Here is a 20,783-nt window from a genome sequence, read left to right as displayed (position 1 = left end):
ATTCTCCACATTAAGATTTAAAAAAAGATAGGGAAATGGTTCACAGTCTGCTCACCATTTGGTTTGACAGATAAAATAGGAAGAGAAATCCAAGAAGCTCAGGAGATTTCACAGGTTGCAAACCAAAGTGATACATAATTACGTGCATGCAAAAACGCACGTGTGCTCACTCCACTCCAGTGCTGCAGCCCTACAAGCTTTAATTACTCTATATTTAATTCAGCAGGTCTATGAAACATAACAAAATATTGCCCAAAGTGACAGGGAACCCCCCAACTACTTGTCAGTTGTGGGTAACAAGCCACTAAGGCCAGAATCGCACAATGAAATTGCAATTTGACTTTTGCACGCATTTGTTGTTACCCTCGGTTCCTTGCAAGGCTGCGATGTAACACAACACTTCACATGGCCCCGGGCTGAGGTAAAGTAGGATGTTGTTGCAGCAGCTCCGATCAAGAATATAAAGTTCTTCTGCCTGCGGCAAGGATACAGAACTTGCACAGAGAAAACCTGTAGTTTGATACAAGCCCAGGTTAGAAAATATTAAACCGATGCCTAGACAGAACTGTGTAACGCGCACAAGTCCCGTGTACTGGCGCTGCTGGTAACCTCAGGCGCAGAACTCAAACTGCAGCCTCCTGCTGCTGGCGCTTCCGCCTTGTCACCACCACAACATGACTAAACGGAAGAAAGATTTTTATTTTTTCTTGATCTCTTCTGAAGAAAGCTCCCCCAGGTCTGCCAGTTTGCAGCATCTTCCCTGGAGCAGCTCCATCAGCACCTAGTTGTGTACATAGTCTGATGATGGGGAATATAGTTAATAACAAGTAAAACAAACAAACAAAAAAACCAAAAACGCCACCCAAAGCCCAGAAAAACTACCACATGGCAGCGTAATAACCTTGGAAACTTTTATTAGTATTGTTAAACCAAATTAACTAACAGTTACAGACAGGCAGACTTCCCCACCTAAAGAGGAACGTGGTGTGCCCAGGGGAAAGCAGCTACAATCCCAGCGTCTGTTAGAAAGGGACAAGGACAATCTTCACACCTCCTGCACCTGAACAGCGTTTATCACAAGACAAGTTAAACATGAGGTCGCTGTGCCCATTGCAATTCTGAACCAAACCTCAATTATATCCAGGGAGGGTTTTTTGGATGAGCCTACCAAAAGCGTGGTTTAATTAAACAAGTATCTTCACAATACTAAACAGATTTTCTCGTATTCTTGTCTAATGCTGGCACGGAATGTATTGCTATGCTTGCAATCTCTGGAGAACGTTGCCTTTTTCTCATTAGCTTTTTGCACAGCAATTAATCCCCTTAATCAGTCAAATCAGTTCAAGACTACATCACAAAAGCACTAAGAAAAGAGAAAACAAGAAATTACCTTGTTAAATTTAACGAGCAAGGAAAAACACACACTCCATGGGCTGTAACAGTGCTCCACACTCCAGCACGGAAAAATTTAACAAGTGCCTGAGCAGGAACAGCAGTCCACAGAATTACAGTCATTTTGTCTGTAATATTGAAAACTGAAACATAACGCAACAGAGCAAGAAATTCTTTTGCTTATGAAAGCATGAGTGTGCAGGAAAAACCCTCACCACACAGCCAGCTTCATAAAGACGTAATATTCAGAAAAGAGTTTGGTCCTGCGATATTACTGATACTGCCTTTACATGCAATGATGGCGTAAAACCAGAACAAACCGTGTTATAAAGTAGAGCATTAGATTTTCTTCTAAAGTTGCTGTTGCAGTTAAAGGCAGGCATAGCTTTACAATCACTTATGTGGCTGGGAGGGGCTGCAATTCACAGCTGTATACTGTACGAGCAGCAGTAAATTGATCTATCAGAACGTATGCACTATCCATTTTAATCACGTAGGAGAGCTCTGATCCAAAACAATGATCCTGCAGGAAATAAAAAAAAAGAAGTACACACTTATTTTTTTTCTTATATCAAACTACAAGTTGAAGGGGATAGGATTTCATATTGCCCCTCTTGCCTCCTGGGGATGGAAACCAAGAATATACCTCATGCAGCCAGAGAATACACCAATTTCTGCCAAAAGCCCGATGTAATTCACAGAGAGGCTCACCTGAATGGTGAAGATGAAGACAGCTCTCTCTGGAAGTGGAATTCCTGATCTTCAGGATGAGTGTCTAAAAAACATGTAAATTCAGCTCAGAACTAAGAAGAACATACAGAGCCACACAACACTTCAAAGAGAAAGCTCGGGTGTTGTCAGCACGCGCTGCACCAAGCGCTACAGAGCTCTCTGCTAGATCCATTAAGCTGCACTTGTAAGCAGAGACCAGCCGAGCTGGGCTGCTGCCGGGTGCATTACGCAGGACCCTCTTTGGGAGCAGAAATCATTCTGTTTTCAAAACCCGAAGCCCCATCCCTACTAGCTCATTTGTTCTAGAAGTCTGACAGACAACAGGGTCGCATACGCTAATGCTGTGCAAATAATAACGACGTTACCTCCAGATCTCTAGGTTGAAAAATTACCATCAACTTTTCCAAATGTAACAAGGGATTTGGGACATTTCAAACTTTGGGTGTCTAACTGGAAAGTGAAACACGTGCTGTGGAGCTGACTGCTGGAGAGGTGTTAGATGCCTGTAACACTGAAGATCAGCTTCCTTTAGGTCATTTTGTGCTATTCATCGAAAAATCAAAAATTCTCTCTGAAAACAAAAAGGCCACTGCCTTTTTCTTTCCAGACAAAAGGCAGTCCTTTTATATTTTTTGCATAGCACTAAATGCACATTAAGTTACTGCAAGTATGTCAGCCCCTTCCCTGTAACAAGAAACATCTTTAATTGAGAAATATTGAAAATGGCAACCTTTTACGTTAGCTGCAGAATATCAGTCAGCTTTGACAGTTCCTAATGGAGATTTGGACTTACAGAACAGAGGAAACACTTTTATTTTATCTTGTGTCTTCCTCCTTACTTCTAGTTTCTATTAGAGGAAAGCCAGGGGAGAAAAGACGAAGAGGCAGATGTCTAAGGGATCTGATGGCATTAGCATATACATGGCAGGTACAAACGAAACCATACTGATAAGAACCGAAGTCCTTACAGTGTGAGGCACTGAGGTGCCTCAGCCAGAGAGGCTGAGCACTGAACAGGACACAGGTGCAGAATTATCAGTTTTCTTTCAGTGCTTTCCAGTCAGTGGAGGAAACTGCACTCTACAACCCCAGCAAACGGTCCGCAACGCCGTCAGTCCCAACTGACCAAAAAAATAAGAACGTTTTCAAGTGTCTCTGGAGAGTTTAAGCCTAGAGCAGCTTCCTCTGCTTTAAAATCATAGGGTATAAACAGTACCCAGAAAATAATCAAGAAAAGCAAAAAAAACTAGTCTGTGCAAGCTCAACAAATTCAGTGCTAACAACATAATAAATGTGACACTGCCCAGCACAGCATCCAGTAGCTCTACAGACGAAGAGGATGTTCTGAACTCCCTGCACGGCTTTTTGGTGCTCTACCTCTGGCCCCGGCTCCGTCTTCCTCTGTTCCCTTCTTCCTTCCAGCATCTTCTGGACCTTGCAGGCTCGCAGCCCTTGAATGACAGTTTTGTGTATCATCAACTGTTTTCTTTTAGATAGGATGAATACAGAGCACTAAACCAGAAGCCTCTGGAGATACTAGATGCCTTTTTATTTTTTCCCTGATCTATAATGGGCATCTGCCCCCTCCAATCCCCAAAGTGCCTCTCCCCACCAAGACTAGATGTGCTGCAGTTTTACATCCAAACACAGATCCAATGATTCCTTACAAAATAACATTAAGTAAACGGAGTCTGACTGCAAGTGTGAATGGACTTTGGATCGAGCCATTTATGAACATGGCAGTATATAAATTGCAGAAATCAGTCCGCCCTGTTGGCAAGATCCTCCTGGTTATAAGGACATTTGTCTTCTGTGTTCAATTAAAAAAAAAAAAATCCCAATGCCAAATACAAGAATATCTTGTGCTCCTTAGTAAGATATATGTTAGGAATGACTTACGACTACTCACTGGCATTTACTGTGGAGTTGTTCAGAGTTACTACACTCTGATCTTTGGTTCCAAGAGGAAAAAAGTTATTTGGACTATGAATCTTTTCCTTAAAGTGATGTATACATATGACTTCTGCCACTTTCTTCATTTCCTCCTATACTGCCATGACAGTATAACCATCTTCCCAAATTCTACTTTAAAGTGTTTTCTAAAGAGCTTTCATGATTCTGTTCTCTTAATGTACATTCTTCTCTATCCCAAAAAATCCACCATTCTGTCAGATTACCTCTGATTTCTGTGGACTGCCTTCCAAGCCTATTGAAGTATTTGCTTTCAACCTACAGGAAATGACATTAACAAAACATACATTTCCCTCTCCATTTAGTACGAAGAGTTCAGATGGATGTCTCCAGGCAAGTTCCCTGACACACGACTGCCTAAAGAGTGACAGCACATTTTCTGAAAAGCCCTGCATAGGTCTGTACACAGAACATAAACAAAATAAACTTATGAACAAAGTATCAGCTAACCCAAGAGTGTGTCCCTGAGGTTGTTCTTGGATCTCCTCATCTCCAGGCACTGCACGGAGCATTCTTTCTAAGATATCATCAAGAGTAGAGTGAGCCCTGTCAAATAAAAGATTTAAAATGGATGCTGGCAAGTTTAATACTACACATTTTAAAAGAAAACAGTCATAATTATCCGGGTTCTTAAAAAAGCTGGCTTACTGAAAACATTGAATCTTGTTAAATTATACTGGAACCATTATTCTAAATCTTTTAACTCAAAGCCAAACATGCCTTATCATCCCTTTTTCATACCTTTCTGTTTCCTCTGCTAGATTAAATGACTCCTTAGTCCATAAAATATCTTTTCTCTTCTCATTTCTCTCAAATTCTTTTTCTGACTCTCTGTCTTCCATGTTAATTTCATCGGGAACTATTCACATAAACAGAAAGACTTTTATGTTAAGAGTATGAAGGAAGATAATAAAGAAATTAAATTTTTTTTTATTTACTGCACTTGGGAAACTTCCAGTTGTCCACTCTCAATTACACTGTCCTCAGTAATCTGTTTCTCCACCAGTTAAGCAAATCCACATTATCTACAGTCAAAGGTGGCCAGTAGCAAGACCTAGATAAATATTTTACTGTAACACATTTTTAGATTCACAGGACTGAACATTTTGCTTCATACTAAAATGAAAAATGCATGTGGAAATTAATCTTTAATCTTTCCCCTTACAATCCCAGATATGGGAGAAAAATCAAAAGAAAACCTGTGGATGTTAGCTTTGTTACCCTACTTAGCAAAATCCAATGATATCCCCCCCAAGACTTATCTCAGTAAGTTCTGTTCCCTACAGCATGTGAATATATTCAGCCACCTTCTGCTAAGCTATGATAAGCAGGAAGCAGTAGGCTGTCACAAAAATGGAGTCTGAAATAGCTGTACTTTATGCAAATACAACAAAACCACAGTGATTGAACAGCAAGCAATACAGGCTGCTGCATCCCTTACCACCTAAAAACAAGATACTCCTATGAATAAAGTCACAGTAGCTTCTATCCTTTGGGTAACAATTTTAAATGGGAAAAGATCTAACAAAGCTGTAGGATAACACAAACAAGTGCCAGTATCATTCTCAAGTGACTATGCTATTTAGCTTTTTTACAGAATAACTCATGTTCTGCCTTTTTTTTTTGGTCTTTTCTTTTTTAACTGCTCTTCACTTTCTGACTCATTGGAAGCAAATGCAGAGCCTATAAAAATTTAGGTTTTCTGCTCCTCTGACATTACTTGCTGTACATCTAAAAATTATTCCCACTTATTACTGTTTGCAGTTTCAGAAGCACAAAGCTTCACTACTGCTATCTTTGGTATCTTTGTAACAGAACAGGAAATAAACTATTGAGTACCCCAATGGATGGTATTTTCATAGACCGCGAGATCAGAGGCAGTAGTTCATTATGGTGAATGAGAAACACAAGCAGTCAGTGTGCACTGGCCACTTTCTCAACTGAACCGCCCTCCCAGAACGGAAACTTCAGCTCTATTTTACGTCAGCTGCCCACCATCTACACTTTTGTGGGCTTCATCTCTTAGGTTTGAACACAGCATACGTTACAGTGGCATAATAGAAGATTAATTCCGATAGTTCAGACTTTGAAAAGTGAATGCAGAGAGAAGGCCAGCAAACACTGGTGGAGGAGGTACTGTTTGCAAAAACACTGCCTGTAACCTTACCAAGAAAGGGAGAATCCTCTCAAATTCCTGCTGAACCACAAATACCAAAAGTAGCAAAAAACTGAAGTTTATTGTACAGCTGAACATACAGTGACAAGTATGTAGAGTAATTCTGCAGCAATGCAAAAGTAATTTTCTATTTGTAATCTCTACATTAGGACTATTATCAACTAACCATTTATTTGCACTCTGCAGTCATACAATCCCTCCTCTTTAAAGTCTGGAGCGATGGAATCTTGATGCTTTAAATATTCTGTTAAAAACAGCATATTTCCTTACTGAGGTAAATATTCTTTCTAAACTGACTCTATACAATCTGCATTACCATATTACTTATCCATACAAACTTCGATGAAAACCTTTAGATAATGTATAATTAGTTCATATATTAATCTTACAAATCATCTTTGATCATTATTTATTCACTTGACGCTGGTCTCCATATGTCCTTATTTTGGTGAATGAGGAAATAAAAATATTGGAACATGTCTGGGTGCCTCATTTCTAAAAGAGCATAGGACCTGTATACATTTTATTATCCCTGTGTCTGGTGTTAGTTTAGGAAGAGTTTATAGCCCAATAACCAAAGGAAATTTTCTGTAACACACACCAGTAAAATTAATGCAGAATATTTACACTGTGTTCTGTCTGAAGATGTATGTGATTACAAAAGCAAATGTAAATCACTGACACAAAGCTCCACAAAAACACCTGAGGGGTGCAGCTGCCCGGCTTGCATTCGTTTTAATGGAGAACACGCATTGCTCCAGGACACCTTTCAAAAATTCAGTCTACACAAAATTCATCTCAGTGTTAAATTACATCTGCACACAATAGACTAGCTGCTGTCATCATCAGCAACTAACCATTACATGAAACGCAGAAACTTCAAGGACTAACTTAAATAACTGCCAGTTATTTAAGCTGTTGATGCCTAACTTCCTAATCACTGACTTGACTGCAACTAATTTGGAAGCTCTTGTGTATTTTAGTAGTGAATGATTTGGGAGAAATCCTGATTGAAGACAGCTGGCAAGCCTCATATCATTTTGGGTGAAGTGCCTCTTACCAATTTCATCCAGCAGCTCTTGGGCTGGTGGAGGCAGCTCATCAATGAAGCGGTTAGATGCCTGCGAGAGTGCTGAGATAGAAAAAAAAAAAGTCTAGTTAATTAGCAGTGATTAATCCTTAATAACTGCGATATAGGCTTACATTATGACAGCATCTTGCTGACATATTTCATTTATCAACCTGCATGAGCTCATTCACATTTTATCAAATATCCTTAAATAAGTTCATAATGGATAAACCATTTAGAGCTAGACTTGTACATTCAGTTCTCAGTCCTCTATTGCAAATTTTAGGCCAGTAATATTTACACTTCAATGTAGGTTGATTAGAGGTCAGAGTTTAGTCTGCAGGTGCAAACACAAAACCCATAACCTAATTACCACTAGCAATACACAGTTGTGTGCAAAGCTATTCCTTCCCATAAAAAGAGATGCCCAAGAGGAAAAAGGATTAAAAAAAAAAAAGAAAGAAATGAGAAGTAAAACTGCCAAATTTCTTTTCACATCTGTTTCTCCATTTATTGATCATTCTATTTGGTCTGGGACTGGGTTAAAAGACTTACCAGATGCCTTCCTGGTGCTTCTCAAGGATGAAGCAACGACTGGCAACCCATCCTGTGTAAGATCGTACATAATGAAACACAAGAAAGGTAAATTGAAGAACTGCTGGTCTTCAGTCCTCCCCTTCAACATACGAAATCCAAAATCAGGTAAGGCCTTAATTAAAGCCTTAGTTGACCATTACATTTTAAAATAAGCTCTTCGATCAGCTCAGAATATGAAAACAGAGGTAGCATCCAGGTAAGCCAGATCTGTCAAAAATTGTGCTTAGGCTGCTGTGCACTCATCTTTTAGCTGGCCGTAAGATACTGTCAGCTACATAATCCTGACCCATTTCAACACCGTACGGACAACTGGATGGGAATTCTCTGAAAGGACAGTTCCATCATCTCTCAAGTTCCCATTCTCTGCTTTGAATCTTAAATTATTAAAGCCAGGCACACCTATTCACCAAAAGAGCCCTCCAAAATCAAGAATTTGCCATCGCAGGCAAATCCTCACTGTCCTGAAAATGGAAACAGGTACTTGATGCAGAGTATTTTAGACAAGAAAGCAAAAGAACCAAATATCTCCATAGAGCCAGCCAAGGCAGCACAGCACTGTTAATGGGCTCAGTGAATTCCAACTGTCTGCTACGCAAGCAGAAAGACACAGCCCCCACCTGATGACAACGAATGCAGTCGCTACTGTTCTGGTTGAACAAACTCTAATTTAATCTTTAAATGATAACCCCATCATTGAATAACAATAAAAAAGGCATAAAGGCAACTATTTTATATGTAACTGTCTGAAAAGACAGTTAAGATAATGCTGTGGCTCCAGAACACCTTCAATTTCAAAAAGATTACTGGAAATCACTACAGTGACCTTGGAAAGAGAGAGGATTTTTTGATACAACAAAGGTGATAGCATTATGCCACGTCTGCGCATAAAAAGGGCAAACTTAATCTGCTAATACAAGGGCTTTCTGAACATTTACGTGCTTCCCCGAAGTACAAGATGGAGACTTCCACTTTGGTTTTCTTCCTCAAGGAACCACTCATCTACATACTCATTTATCTTCCCCCACTGAGTTTTGAGAATTGTTCAGTTTCACAAGGAAACTTACATACTTGAACACACATGCAGATGTATTTCTTTTCATTCAGTTTAAACCCCACTTCCACATAGTTCACAAATCACTTGGGAATTCAGAGTGGTTCAGATAAGCAGCCTGCTGCTGCCTCACCAGAAGGCCAACTGATCGACTTTCCCTCTCCCAACGAAAACATATCTTTTCTACCCAACCCTTTTGCAGATACTTACCACTTTGATGTTCCAAGATTACCAGATCAAACACTGGGAAACGGCAACTCTTTACAGCCAGGGAAGGGATGTAGGGCACACAAGGTCACTTTGATGTGGTCAATATTTACATACAATTAGGTGTAAGGGGAAGCCAACTTTTTGTTGTAATCAGTGGCGCACACTGACTGCTTTGAAATCAATCACAGCCTTTGTCATTATGTCAACAGATCCAGGATTCCAAAATACTCACAAAGACCTAGAAGTATTTTTGTGCTTCTCATTTTGCATTTAAGGAAAAGTATTTTAAAACAATATTTTAAAGAATAGCTGGCATAAATTTTCTAGACTTACAGGCTCATTCAGTTCAGATGAGCAAAATCCTGAAGCAACTGAGGGAATTGCAGTGCTCTTTCCCTCTTCATAGGCTGTAGTGAATGTCCTGGACACTGCAGAGGAGGTCTCTTGAGAATCGCAAAAGGAAGAATCTGAAGCTACTTCACGGCAGTCTTTGGATTTCCCAAAGGCCATTGGAATTTTTTCTTCTAGAATTAAAAAAAAAAATAAAAAAGATGATAGCAAAGCTGGAAAATTATTTTGGATCTCGGTGACATTTCAATGGAAGCAGAAAAAGGTTTCTTGTACTTGAACAGGCACCAGCACAGGAAACTCTAAGAAATTATTGTCCATAAATGATCTCTAAATAGAAGTCCAAACCGATTACCTAGAAGTTCCACTTCAGACATTATTTATACAAAAATTTACCAACTGAGAAATTTCGACCACTGTATTACACCAAATTAATGAAAGTAGAAAGCAAATGATAATTCATTGCTCTTAAACAACACTTAAGTTCAACAAACGTTAAGTTCACTTTATCAACACCCAAAACATACTGCTTATTACGTTACTAAGCTTATTACAATATCTGTCTTTAAAATGCTAAAATCTACATGTATCACTCCAAATCAATTTTAAACATCTAAAACAATTTCTGATTTATTAAGGCTACCATTAACTACCAAGTAATTACCTTTCAGAGACCTTTCAGATTGCAGCTTTTTCAGCTGTGTCCCTGTAAATTCTCCTTTAGTTCTACGCTACAATTTTTTTTTTTGACCAAACAGGCTCTAACTACAAAGTTGTCACTATCCAGACCAAACCAATGAAATTTCAAACAACAGACACAGCATTTCTTGTGGTTACTTATTCCAAGCCTGACATTTCTGCATTGGTACTACGTGAACGGAGTTTCCATGATTCACATCAATGATTTTTACATCAGCAAGTCTTGGCAGAAAGGTCTGACTCCTGGCACAGAAAGGTTAAGTAATTCACTGGTCCTCCCTTCTTTCCTCTCCCAGTTACCTGAGCGGAGCGGGGTGCTGACGCTCGGTGCGTGACTCACTCTGGGCGTTTTACAATCGATATCCCCGTAGTAGTTCTCTTGCTCACAGGGGATACTCGACAAATCATGAATATCTGTCACTGATCTGAAGTATTGAAAGATGTTTTGACAGTTAAAATAGCCACTTCTTGCACTTGTGAATCACTAAAATCTGGTATTTTCAGTTCTTTAAATTTTACTTTTGTTCAGTCTTATCTAGTTTTCCAGAAGGAAGAGAGACATTCCCTTTGAAAACTTCCCACAGAATTCTTGGAAGGCTAAAGATCACCACCTTCAATGATCTTGCAGAGACAGAAAAGGTTAATTATTTGCTTTCCCTTCCTTTACAGGATTTCTTCATTTTAATAATTCTCCTTTAAAAGCAAGCTCAGGAAAACTGCCTCCAGAAAGGGCAAGAATGTCAAATGGGAACCACTAAGTAGAAAACTCTCTCCAAAGCCAAGGGAAGACCTGGAGATTTAACAAAAACTAACAATCCATTAATTAAGACTAAATGCAGGTCTTAGAAGCCTTTAAATTAATTACTCAGATAAACTGAAACTGCTAAAGATCTGCAAGGGCAGCGCCGTCCACTCAAGTTACACAAATTCTTAAGTGGTTGCAGGACTGGGATTATATTAAGCAAACCAACATCTTCTGCAGATATACCCTGGATGACATTGTCCTCAGAAGACCATGAAAAGAACAGATGTCTGCTGTTACCAAATCAGTAATTTCTATACCCATCTCCATTATTTGTAAAAAGAAACTAACTTTACTAGTTAAGTCACAAACCTATTCTGCAAATTTTTCCTGAGAATCTCAATCACAAGATTATTTTTATAATAAAATTTATTTAGCTACATACTAATGATTTGCTGTTTAAAGTAATTTTATTTCTCCTGTGTAATATGGGCAGAAGAAATAAGGAATTGTACACTTTAATGTGAAGAAGTACACCCAAATTACACTAAGTTAATTACTCACGAGTATGAAAATATTTCAAACTAAGGAAAAACGTATGTGATGGCTCTTTTATACCAATCTCCCAATTTATCAAGAGAAAATAGTCTTTCAATGCTTCAAATAGCTTTTCCTCTCTCAGCTTTGGTCTGTCATGTCTTCCTGTTTTGCATCAACACAAAATTTTTACAACAGTAACGACCAACTTGCTGAAGTTCTGGTATAAAACAGTCCGTGGCTCTTACACATCTTTTTCTTTAGATTCTTCTTGTGGCTCCCACAGTATCACTTCTTGTGCTGCTTCAACACTAGAATGAGGGAATAAATGTCATATTCATTGATCATATCAGAATATTATGAAAATGAATGTATTTCATTTCCTCTCTCTCCAAGTTTAAAGGACTACCTTCTCTCTGAGGCAGAGTGCGGCTCATGAAAACTTTTTGCTTAAAAGCTTAGAAGATGGAGATAGCGAGCACTCCAGAAGAAAAATGCCATTTTAACCACATTATGGATTTGAATCTGGTAAGGAGAAAGCTTCCAATTGATATACACAGTTTCAAAACAAAACTGAAAGTTAAATAAAAAAATCTATGAACATAAATCACTACGCTGTTTTACCATCCTTCGATGGGTCTGCATTGAAAGCTACTCTCTCAAACTCTAACAAGCCCATTAAAGGTCAAAGAGGGATTCAAAGGGGATTAGGCAGATGGTCAGAGGGCAGCAGTCCTCTCTGTCCTGCTGGCAAAAGCTCAGTTCCTAAGAGAAGGGAGCAGCCAAACCCATGACTTTTTACCTTAAGGACAAGTATTTACACACTTGCTGCCTACCTTTGACACTGGTAACTGGGTTCCTCCAGTGGAGGGGAGAGAGTACGACACCGAGAGACAGTACAAGCAGCTCGCACTCCCACTCTCGGAGAAAGCGAGCAGCTGCTAACTCTGGAGGAACACAAGGAAAGCTGAGCTACAGGGAGGGAAGGGGCTTTTGGCTTTTGAGAAGCCGGAACGCCACTGCTGAAAGACCTTCAGGGCAAGGACTGTTTCTCTTTCAGTAAAAGTACCCCTAGCAGCATGAGGTGGGGATTCTGGACAACATCTCTGCATACTAGTAGAATATAACATTTACAAAAATACTGGATATAAACACCTCATGTTTGACAGATGAGACTGCCAGTCTCCAAGCATGGGCTAATGTTATCTGCAGGCAATAGAGACTGAGCATACTTGCATCCGATTGTTCCCACAGGAGGGGAAAAAGCATGAGCTCCAAAACCAAAGCACAATAAAATTAAAACAGATGACTGGAGCCTTAATTTGAATTATCTTTGCTCTGTTTAAGACTGTAGTTTATCAGTGTAAAAGGAATTGTAGTATATACGTGACTTATTTTTCCCATTTTAGCTCCTTCGTTAACCAAAAAAAACCAACCCCAAAACCCGAACACTGTAAAAGACAAAACCCCATGAGACTTGTGAAAGTCCTTTTACTATTTTCTTGGCAAGGAACTCCAATATGTAGATAATAATTAAAACACACCACTGGCATCTTATTTGAATATTAGATATATAAGCAGAATTAATAAAGAGAGTACACTTTATAACCTACTTTATGCTTCACGTAACAATGAAAATAAATCTATCTACCTGGCTGCAGGCATGTGGCTAAGCTGATCCACTCCTAGCGTGTTACTGCCAGAATCCTGCGACGCTGTGCTGCGGAATTGTGTTTTTCCTCCTGAATACAAATAACAAATGTTCCCTGTTATTGGGTTTTGCAAGTACAAAAGAAAGTGACACAACTCATTGAACAGGAAATTGCAACTTTATTAAATTTTTTAGTTCTTGTGACCTTTGTTGTTGTCAAGAGACAAATGTGTTTTAAAGATGCATTTTCATAAACATACCACAGCTGCCAGACAGTCAACCACTGAAGCACTGGGGAATATCGCAACATTTACAAATTTGAGCTGAGAGGCAACAGACTAGAGAAACAGCAACGATCCTTCCATTATTCTGCACACATATAATGTCAGTTCTTACAGTTTTTAAGCTCAACATCATTCTAGCAATAAGAATATTAATGTGTAAATACAATTCTAATTCAGTTTCCAGCACCATAGCAAGTTGCATAAAAAGATTAAACTTAGCCCTAGGGTAAAAAAAAAAAAAGGTTGCAAACAAGTTTTGTTTTGTTTTTTAACTGAAAGACAGCAAGTGCACAATCATCACACTCAACTATATTTCAGTGACTGCAACGCCCAAACCCCATCTTCCAAAATCCTGAGTGTCCTGAACTCTTACTAAAACAATGAGGAATGAGACCAAGTGACCTGAAGAACCAAACTCCAGCCTTCTGACAGGAGTGCTGCTGACAAAAATGTAAGTGCAACAAGACTCTATCTCCCTGACTCAAAATTACCTTCAAAAGAAAGAGCAAATTTACCTGAAACCTGAATACTTGATCCCGCACCTTCAGTTAATTTTTTCTGTAAAAATCCTTCGTCTTCTAATTTGCTCTCAACATCTGAGGTCTGAAGGAGTTGGGGGAAAGGAAGTGAATTCAATTTCTCGCAGGCAAGCTGTGAAGGGTAGGACAACTCTCACAGGATGAAGTTCACAATAATCAGAATGGAGAGACAAACTTTTCAAGAGCTTATCAGCAAACAGCATGGATTAGATCTAATAGTCCATACAATAGCTTTGAATATTCAAGAAATGAATGAGGATTGTTTTAAGACTATTGAATACTATAATTGACAAAAGCTGTGAAGGAAAGGCTGAGATTATCAACTGCCTAAAACTTTTCTTAGCCACAGATTATGTGATTTCCTAGTAAATAAATTAAGACAATCGAGCCCCTGGTGTTTGGGGAGTTCTGGCTGTTTGTGGGGTTTTAGTTGTTTGGGGTTTATTTTGTTTTAGTTTGTTTTTTTTTCAGGCCAGGGTGTGTGTTTTAAAGAGACAGAGATAGAATTTTCTTACTTTTAGATAAATCTTTATTTGTATAGAAAAAAAGCTGTCATTATCCCATTTTCTACAGCTCTTCTTCAAATCAAATGGGAGCATAATAAAACCACATGTTGTGTAACTTACGTCCAAAGTTCTTGACACAGACTTTGTTGCTGTCTTTTCTGTTATTTTTACCTCTTGTTCAGAACTTCCCTGAGTAGTAGGAGGAAGGAAATAAACAAAATTAGGAGTCAAGAATTCTTCAGATACATCAGGAGATGAATTAAGGGAACAACGTAATTCCCTTGAATGCTGCTGTGAAAGACATGATCATTTGAGATGCTTTCTCCACTCTCTATTACAGAATATACATTTTAGTCAATAGTGCCCAACAATACTGCATCAAATGGGAATTATACTTTGATCACTCTGAGTTTCAGCGTACTTCCTGCTCCATACATTACCTTGATGGATTATAGAACAAACAAACCAAAAAAAAGGGGGTGGGGTGATTGTTAGTCAGATCCCATCTGAAAAGATCAGCTGTCTTGGCAGTTCAGTGTGCAACACAGAGAGACCAGGCTAAACTGTTTTACAGATAACCTGCTGCAGATAGATTTCTTGGATTGCTATATGTGCCCAAACCATGACAATACTCTAGAGAGATTCTCAACTTGTTGAGGAAGGCCTGAATTCTCATCAATGGCTATTCCAGACTCTGCTTGTTCATCTTGTGATGGTGACGGGCAGCTTCTCCCTAGGATGTCAGAATGGAACAAAATTATTAGGCAAAAAATAATATGAAGTGAGTGATCTAAATCACTGATGGAATATCAATGACAGTAGACTGTAAAACTACATTCTCTGGCAGAAACATGGAGAAATAATGACATTTAAATGCTCACATCATTAATCTGGGCATGGGAAGCTTTCCTTTATCCATAACTATTACAAAAGCACTGCGCACTATGGTGCTACAGAAAATGCATCTCTCTAGTCCAATTGAGAAATAGAGTGTGAAAGCATACTCTGGGTTTGAAAGCTTTGGGTCTCCCATGCTGATACATGGTAACCAATGGTGATGAAGGGTCTCCAAGCTCAGTGGACATTACCTTCACCTATTAACATGTAACACTTATCTTAGTCTATTATTTATGTTCACCAATGACTGAGTGATTGACATGCTTTGGGGGCAAGACTCTGGAAGATAAAATTGACAACTATTATAACAAAATCACAGAAGCTGAAATCTGCTGGGAGATAGGGAGACAGAGACAGAAGAAATTATTTTTTGTTTTTCAACCTTACCTCCAGAACTTCTGAATGCAGACTCCAGATCACTCTCCTCAGATTCAGATCTATCCTCACTGCCCAGATCCCAAAATTCAACATTATCACCTGTCTGCCACCCGTATCTTTGTTGGTCTTGACTTTTTTGGAGCCTAACAGTGACATGCTGAAAGGCTTCCTTTATATTCTCTGCTTCACTTTCAGATGTACATTCAGTGACTGCATATGTAGAGCCAAGTTCTAGTTGTCCTGAGGCCACTCTTCTGGCCATTCGCTTTACTTCAACTACACAAGAAGAGCAAAATTACCAGTTCACACAACAGAATCTGCACCTTCAAAGCATTCCCCATTTTTGCATTGTGTCTGCAGACTTGGAAATGCTAAAGTCACAGCCTGTAAACTCCTTTATCACGAAAAGAGCTAAACACTTCTTCCATTTTAAGGGAAGCTTAAAACCTGCATAAATGGATACGGACAAGTCTTTACAGTAACAATTTTTCTTAATTTGCACTCTATTATTCATGTCTGTACTGCCATCCACTGGTCATTGCTATACTACCCTTTCTAAATTCATATGTGGTCCTTCCCTTACATCCCGCAAAACAGGGCTAATTCCTTGAGCTTTATAATCAAACCATCTTACTGTGGTTGTGATTATTTTATGCCCTGAATGTGCAAGACACAGGATCCTACTTATTTGGTTTTCATCCAAGAACAGCCTAACAGAGCTTCAGCAATTAAGGCACACAGACCCTTCTTAAGTAACAAAACGTGTTAAGTTTTAATGCACTGCACTAAGACTTGCTAACATTAATTCCGAGTTAACACTGATTTACTTACTCTTCCATTCCGATTGCATCATCCTTCTCTCCTCACTTATTTTTGTACTGTAAATTTCAGATCTTGATTTTGGATAGCACCTATATTAAATCGTTACGAAATGCATCAAACTCTGTTAATGCACAAGTATATTGTGTTAAGTATTCCCCAGTCAGTAAAAGACTAGAAGTTGTTTAAATGTTAATTAAAAAAAAAGGCTGAGAGCACACATACTCTACGAACCCAAAAGAATGAGCAGATTGAGCCATCAGAAGCTTAGAAAGCACAGACAGTTATTTAGGTCTATTACAGATTAACCAGACAAGCTGTGCATTAAAATCTAGATTTCAAAAGCTGTCAACTGCCTTCAGATGATATATTTATATAAACACTAACAGACAATGAATGCTATGGAGATTTCTTTTATTCAGGTCAGTAAGGTGATGAGTGGACAATTTAAGATCCTCAGAACTTCAGACTTGGATAACAACATTCCTATCACCAACCCAACTCCAATCTAGAGTTCATTCGCTTGACCATCTAACCACATGTCAGCACCTGGCACGTTTATGTTTTAACCAAATGCATCCTTTACCAATGGGACTTACTGATCCAACTGGGTCATGAATCATCTTAAAAACTGGAACAGTTTTCCTGACTGATTTGACCCAAACATTGAAGGAGGTGCCTGTCCCCATCTTTCCAACTCACAAGATATGTTAATTTGCACAAGTTTTGCCAGGTACTTTTAACACGTACTTTCCACCCATACTTAAAAATATAAAGGGACGACATGAAAAAGCACAGCAAGCAAAGTAACATATGCTCTGTTGTCACTGGGTTTAGCAAGACTGTTCTGCTCCCACAGGCCCTAGTCCGACACCTACGAAAGACAAAGTATTTGTACTGAGAATTGAATGAGGCTGCGCACAGAGAGAACCACCCTTAGTAGTAACCGATTAGATTGCTCTCCTTAGGCACTGTTACAGTTTTGGACCACTACCTCCATCAGAGAGGCATCTGGAATCTGAACATCACTTTTTAAAAGCAGCTGCCCTGTGGCGGCAGTTCCCCTGTCAGCTCCGCAGCTGACAATGACTCACAGTAGGGTTCTAATTGGACAGATGGCTTTTGGCTTACTGAAAAAACATTTCATGCCATCCTTGATCCCCGACATGTCTACCTTTGACAGCGGCTGTATCAAGATGAATCTGCTAGAATTAACTCTTCCGTGAATGCAACCAAAACTCACCACCTCTCTTCCTCACTTCCACTTGCTGCAGCGTGTGAATCACCTCCTCTCTGACACTGCAAGTTGAACTTTTTTTTGCATCTTGCAGATACATGTGGGAGTAAATGCTGAAATGAGTCCAAGAAGCCATGATTCAGCACACATCAGGCATTCTGGTAATTACTAGTTGAGCTGTCTATGAGATATACTAAGAGCTGGACAGTGCAGACTTTGTTCCCTATTGTGTTTTAGTAGCACTGCTCATGAGAAAGGATGACAACTCCAGGCCTCAGCCTACTAAAAACTCTGCCCTGGATTTATATCAGGTTTCATATGTGTGCAGCAGACTATCATAACATGTAGTTCCGAGGGGAATAAGTGGACCTAAATGACTCATGATTTTTCGTACAGCAGATACATACATATTTCTCTGTATCTCTTTGGGCTAAACCTGTCAACTACTTATATTTAATAATGAAAATGATCTAGAAGCCCTTACTAATGACATCTTAGACCTCCATAACTAAGTATACAAACAAAAACCTTTCTCTGCTTGCCCTTTTCCCTTACAGTTCCATCTCCATTTTAGTACACGATTTTATTCCCTCCTGTGCCACTGGACTAGGGTTTTTCTAGGGGGAAGGGGGAGAAGAAATAATACTATTGCTCTGCTGTGCTGACTTTTTTCATTCCTATATACAATGCATATATTTTAAAAGTCAGATTCATCCCTCCTCTTGGACACCATCCATAACTACGTCTCTACCTGCTAAGGTGTACAGAAGTGATAAACACAGTCACCCTGCTCAACACTTTACCTCATGGTCTAGGCTCCTTTGATCATCCAGGCTTTTCACCACACTGAAGTTGAGATCATGATGGTTGTTTTCATTTTTACTCCCACTCATCTCATGAAAGCACTTCGAGTTTTCATTTTGAATTGCCTCCATTTCCTTTGCCTTCTTTCGAACAGTTTGGAAACTGTCTCCACCTAATGCTCCTTGTGCCTGAGATGTTATTAGTGGCAGAATATAGACACTTGCTGGTGGACCTACAGCCTTCCATGAAAAAATATTAACTCCAGAAAAAAGGCTACTAGCATTTTGGTAAGTATCATCAGATGTGTTCCTGTGTCCTCCTTGACAAGTTTGCTTAGAAAGTGGATTCTTTCTGATTTCCTGGAGCAGCTTTGTTTGCTTTTCAATGGTGTCTGTTTTGTCCAGTTTCTCCTCTGTTCTGCGCAGGGAATCTTCTGCCTCACGCAACATGCTTTGTACAATCTTTAAATCAAGGACACATTTGCCGATGTACTGCTCCTCTTGGGACGGACTACCCATTCTTCTCCCATCATCTTCTCTCACCTGTGCCAGCATGCATAAGTCAGAGGCCTCACTTATCCTCTCCTCCTCTTCTGTAATGTATCCTGTACCCAATTCTGAAGAGTCACCTTCCTCATAAACTGGCTTTTCCTCACAGTGCACTCCAGAGGATGTATATAGGTCTCTGAGGGTACCCTTATCTTCTTCCTTTTGCAGCATTTTTTGATCTTTTAGAGTTTGACCTAATCCAGCTTCTTCTTCCATGAAGTCTTCATGACATTCTGGAAAACTGGCAAAGATTTCATTATTTTCAAAGCTACAGAGGCTGTCATCCACATCACTGACACTAAAGGTTGTCTGGAGTTCAGACGCTACATCAAGATTTTTGTCCTGTGCAACTGGCTGTAGACTGGTTGATGCCTCTTGGTCCACTAAAGCACTGCTGTCCTTAGGAAAGGGAGAGTACCTTGGGGTAGTAGAGCTGTCTGAAAAATTTGATTTTAAGTGTTAAACCATTTCTCCAGGAGTCCATCAAACACACTGCTTTCTTACATTAGGAGTTAATGTCTTTTAGAGATTACATTAGCAGCATTTAAAACCTCTGCTGAAAACAGTGTGCCCGAACTTGAAATATTAACCAGACTTACAGTCTTGGGTTTATGTTAACAATTAGGGTGGCACTTAGAATCCAAAACTAAATGCTTTCTATTTTCAAACTATATCATAAAATCTGTAAGCGCTCACATTTTAATTTTTTATTTTAGACCTTTATGGATGGAGGAACATGCTAAGTGAAGGACACATGACATCTTGCTAGAAGAAACTCACCAGCCTCGGTTATCTTTTCTCCCTGCAATTCCTGTGTTCTCTTCCGGTAGCTAAAAGCTGATGCCAAACAGATGTTCACATCTGCAAAAACAGTGGGTCTTGGTGCTTTTGATATTTCATCAGCATGACCAGTGTGAGACTTGGTTAAGTCCTATAATACAAAAAAAAGGAATAAGAGACAACCATATTTGACAGTTCAATGTCTCTACCTTCTCTTTTAAAGTGGTTTGCCTCCATGATCAGGAAACAATACTCAGTATTTAGACTGTCCCCCACCTAGATTTAAGCAGAACAACTTGAATCTGAATAGACACAAAACTCTGCCATTTTAAATATGTGAAAGGCTACAATCCTGGAAGTCACCTTTAAGTCATTTTTCAATACATATTGAATATCCTGAAGTTTCATGAAGCGGTTCTTCTGTTTAGGTTCTAGCCCTGACTTTACGATACCGTAATAGGGCATAGGAAGTCTGACGTCTGCTTCTAACTCTTGTCCTGAAATTATGAGCTGTTTAATAACAGAGTCTTCAAAACCTTTCCAGGGAGGGGTCTCTGCAAGACAGAAATATAGACTTTATGTCACAAGCAGCATATCAATGTGAATGAAAATAAAAAAGAGAAAAGAATCAGAGATACTGAAGCATTATTGTCTGCACATTCCCTAATTTACTACTACTGTCACAAACCAAACGAGCACTCGGCCCAGTCTGGCATCTCCTCCCTATCCTGTTTCAACAGTGGATGCTTTAAAGGGAGCTGACAGCGATCTCTAGAGGACAGTTATGCTGTAAACCATGCTCTGGATTCTTCATTA

At 39.3% G+C, this 20,783-nt stretch overlaps 1 protein-coding gene across 1 annotated transcript in view; it reads right to left on the bottom strand.

Moving 5' to 3' along the window:
* Positions 1-922: 922 nt before the first annotated feature.
* TEX14 (testis expressed 14, intercellular bridge forming factor) overlaps positions 923-20,783 on the bottom strand; it is a 35,828-nt gene continuing 15,967 nt past the window's right edge. Inside the window, exons 11-31 of the mRNA XM_054210030.1 lie at positions 20,331-20,521; positions 19,968-20,118; positions 18,639-19,624; positions 17,842-17,948; positions 16,611-16,690; positions 15,789-16,055; positions 15,155-15,237; positions 14,625-14,693; positions 13,975-14,062; positions 13,176-13,266; positions 11,773-11,835; positions 10,546-10,670; positions 9,532-9,722; positions 7,896-7,947; positions 7,332-7,403; positions 6,438-6,515; positions 4,837-4,954; positions 4,546-4,641; positions 3,502-3,575; positions 2,104-2,167; positions 923-1,915 (exon numbers count right to left, since the gene is read on the bottom strand). Coding sequence (XP_054066005.1) covers positions 1,882-1,915; positions 2,104-2,167; positions 3,502-3,575; positions 4,546-4,641; positions 4,837-4,954; positions 6,438-6,515; positions 7,332-7,403; positions 7,896-7,947; positions 9,532-9,722; positions 10,546-10,670; positions 11,773-11,835; positions 13,176-13,266; positions 13,975-14,062; positions 14,625-14,693; positions 15,155-15,237; positions 15,789-16,055; positions 16,611-16,690; positions 17,842-17,948; positions 18,639-19,624; positions 19,968-20,118; positions 20,331-20,521 — 3,080 coding nt within the window. The 3' untranslated portion in view covers positions 923-1,881. The remainder of the gene's footprint in view (positions 1,916-2,103; positions 2,168-3,501; positions 3,576-4,545; positions 4,642-4,836; positions 4,955-6,437; positions 6,516-7,331; positions 7,404-7,895; positions 7,948-9,531; positions 9,723-10,545; positions 10,671-11,772; positions 11,836-13,175; positions 13,267-13,974; positions 14,063-14,624; positions 14,694-15,154; positions 15,238-15,788; positions 16,056-16,610; positions 16,691-17,841; positions 17,949-18,638; positions 19,625-19,967; positions 20,119-20,330; positions 20,522-20,783) is intronic.

This window comes from Rissa tridactyla, chromosome 7 (genome assembly GCF_028500815.1).
Source record: "Rissa tridactyla isolate bRisTri1 chromosome 7, bRisTri1.patW.cur.20221130, whole genome shotgun sequence".
Lineage (NCBI taxonomy): Eukaryota > Metazoa > Chordata > Aves > Charadriiformes > Laridae > Rissa > Rissa tridactyla.
This window is presented reverse-complemented; position numbering and strand designations above follow the sequence as displayed.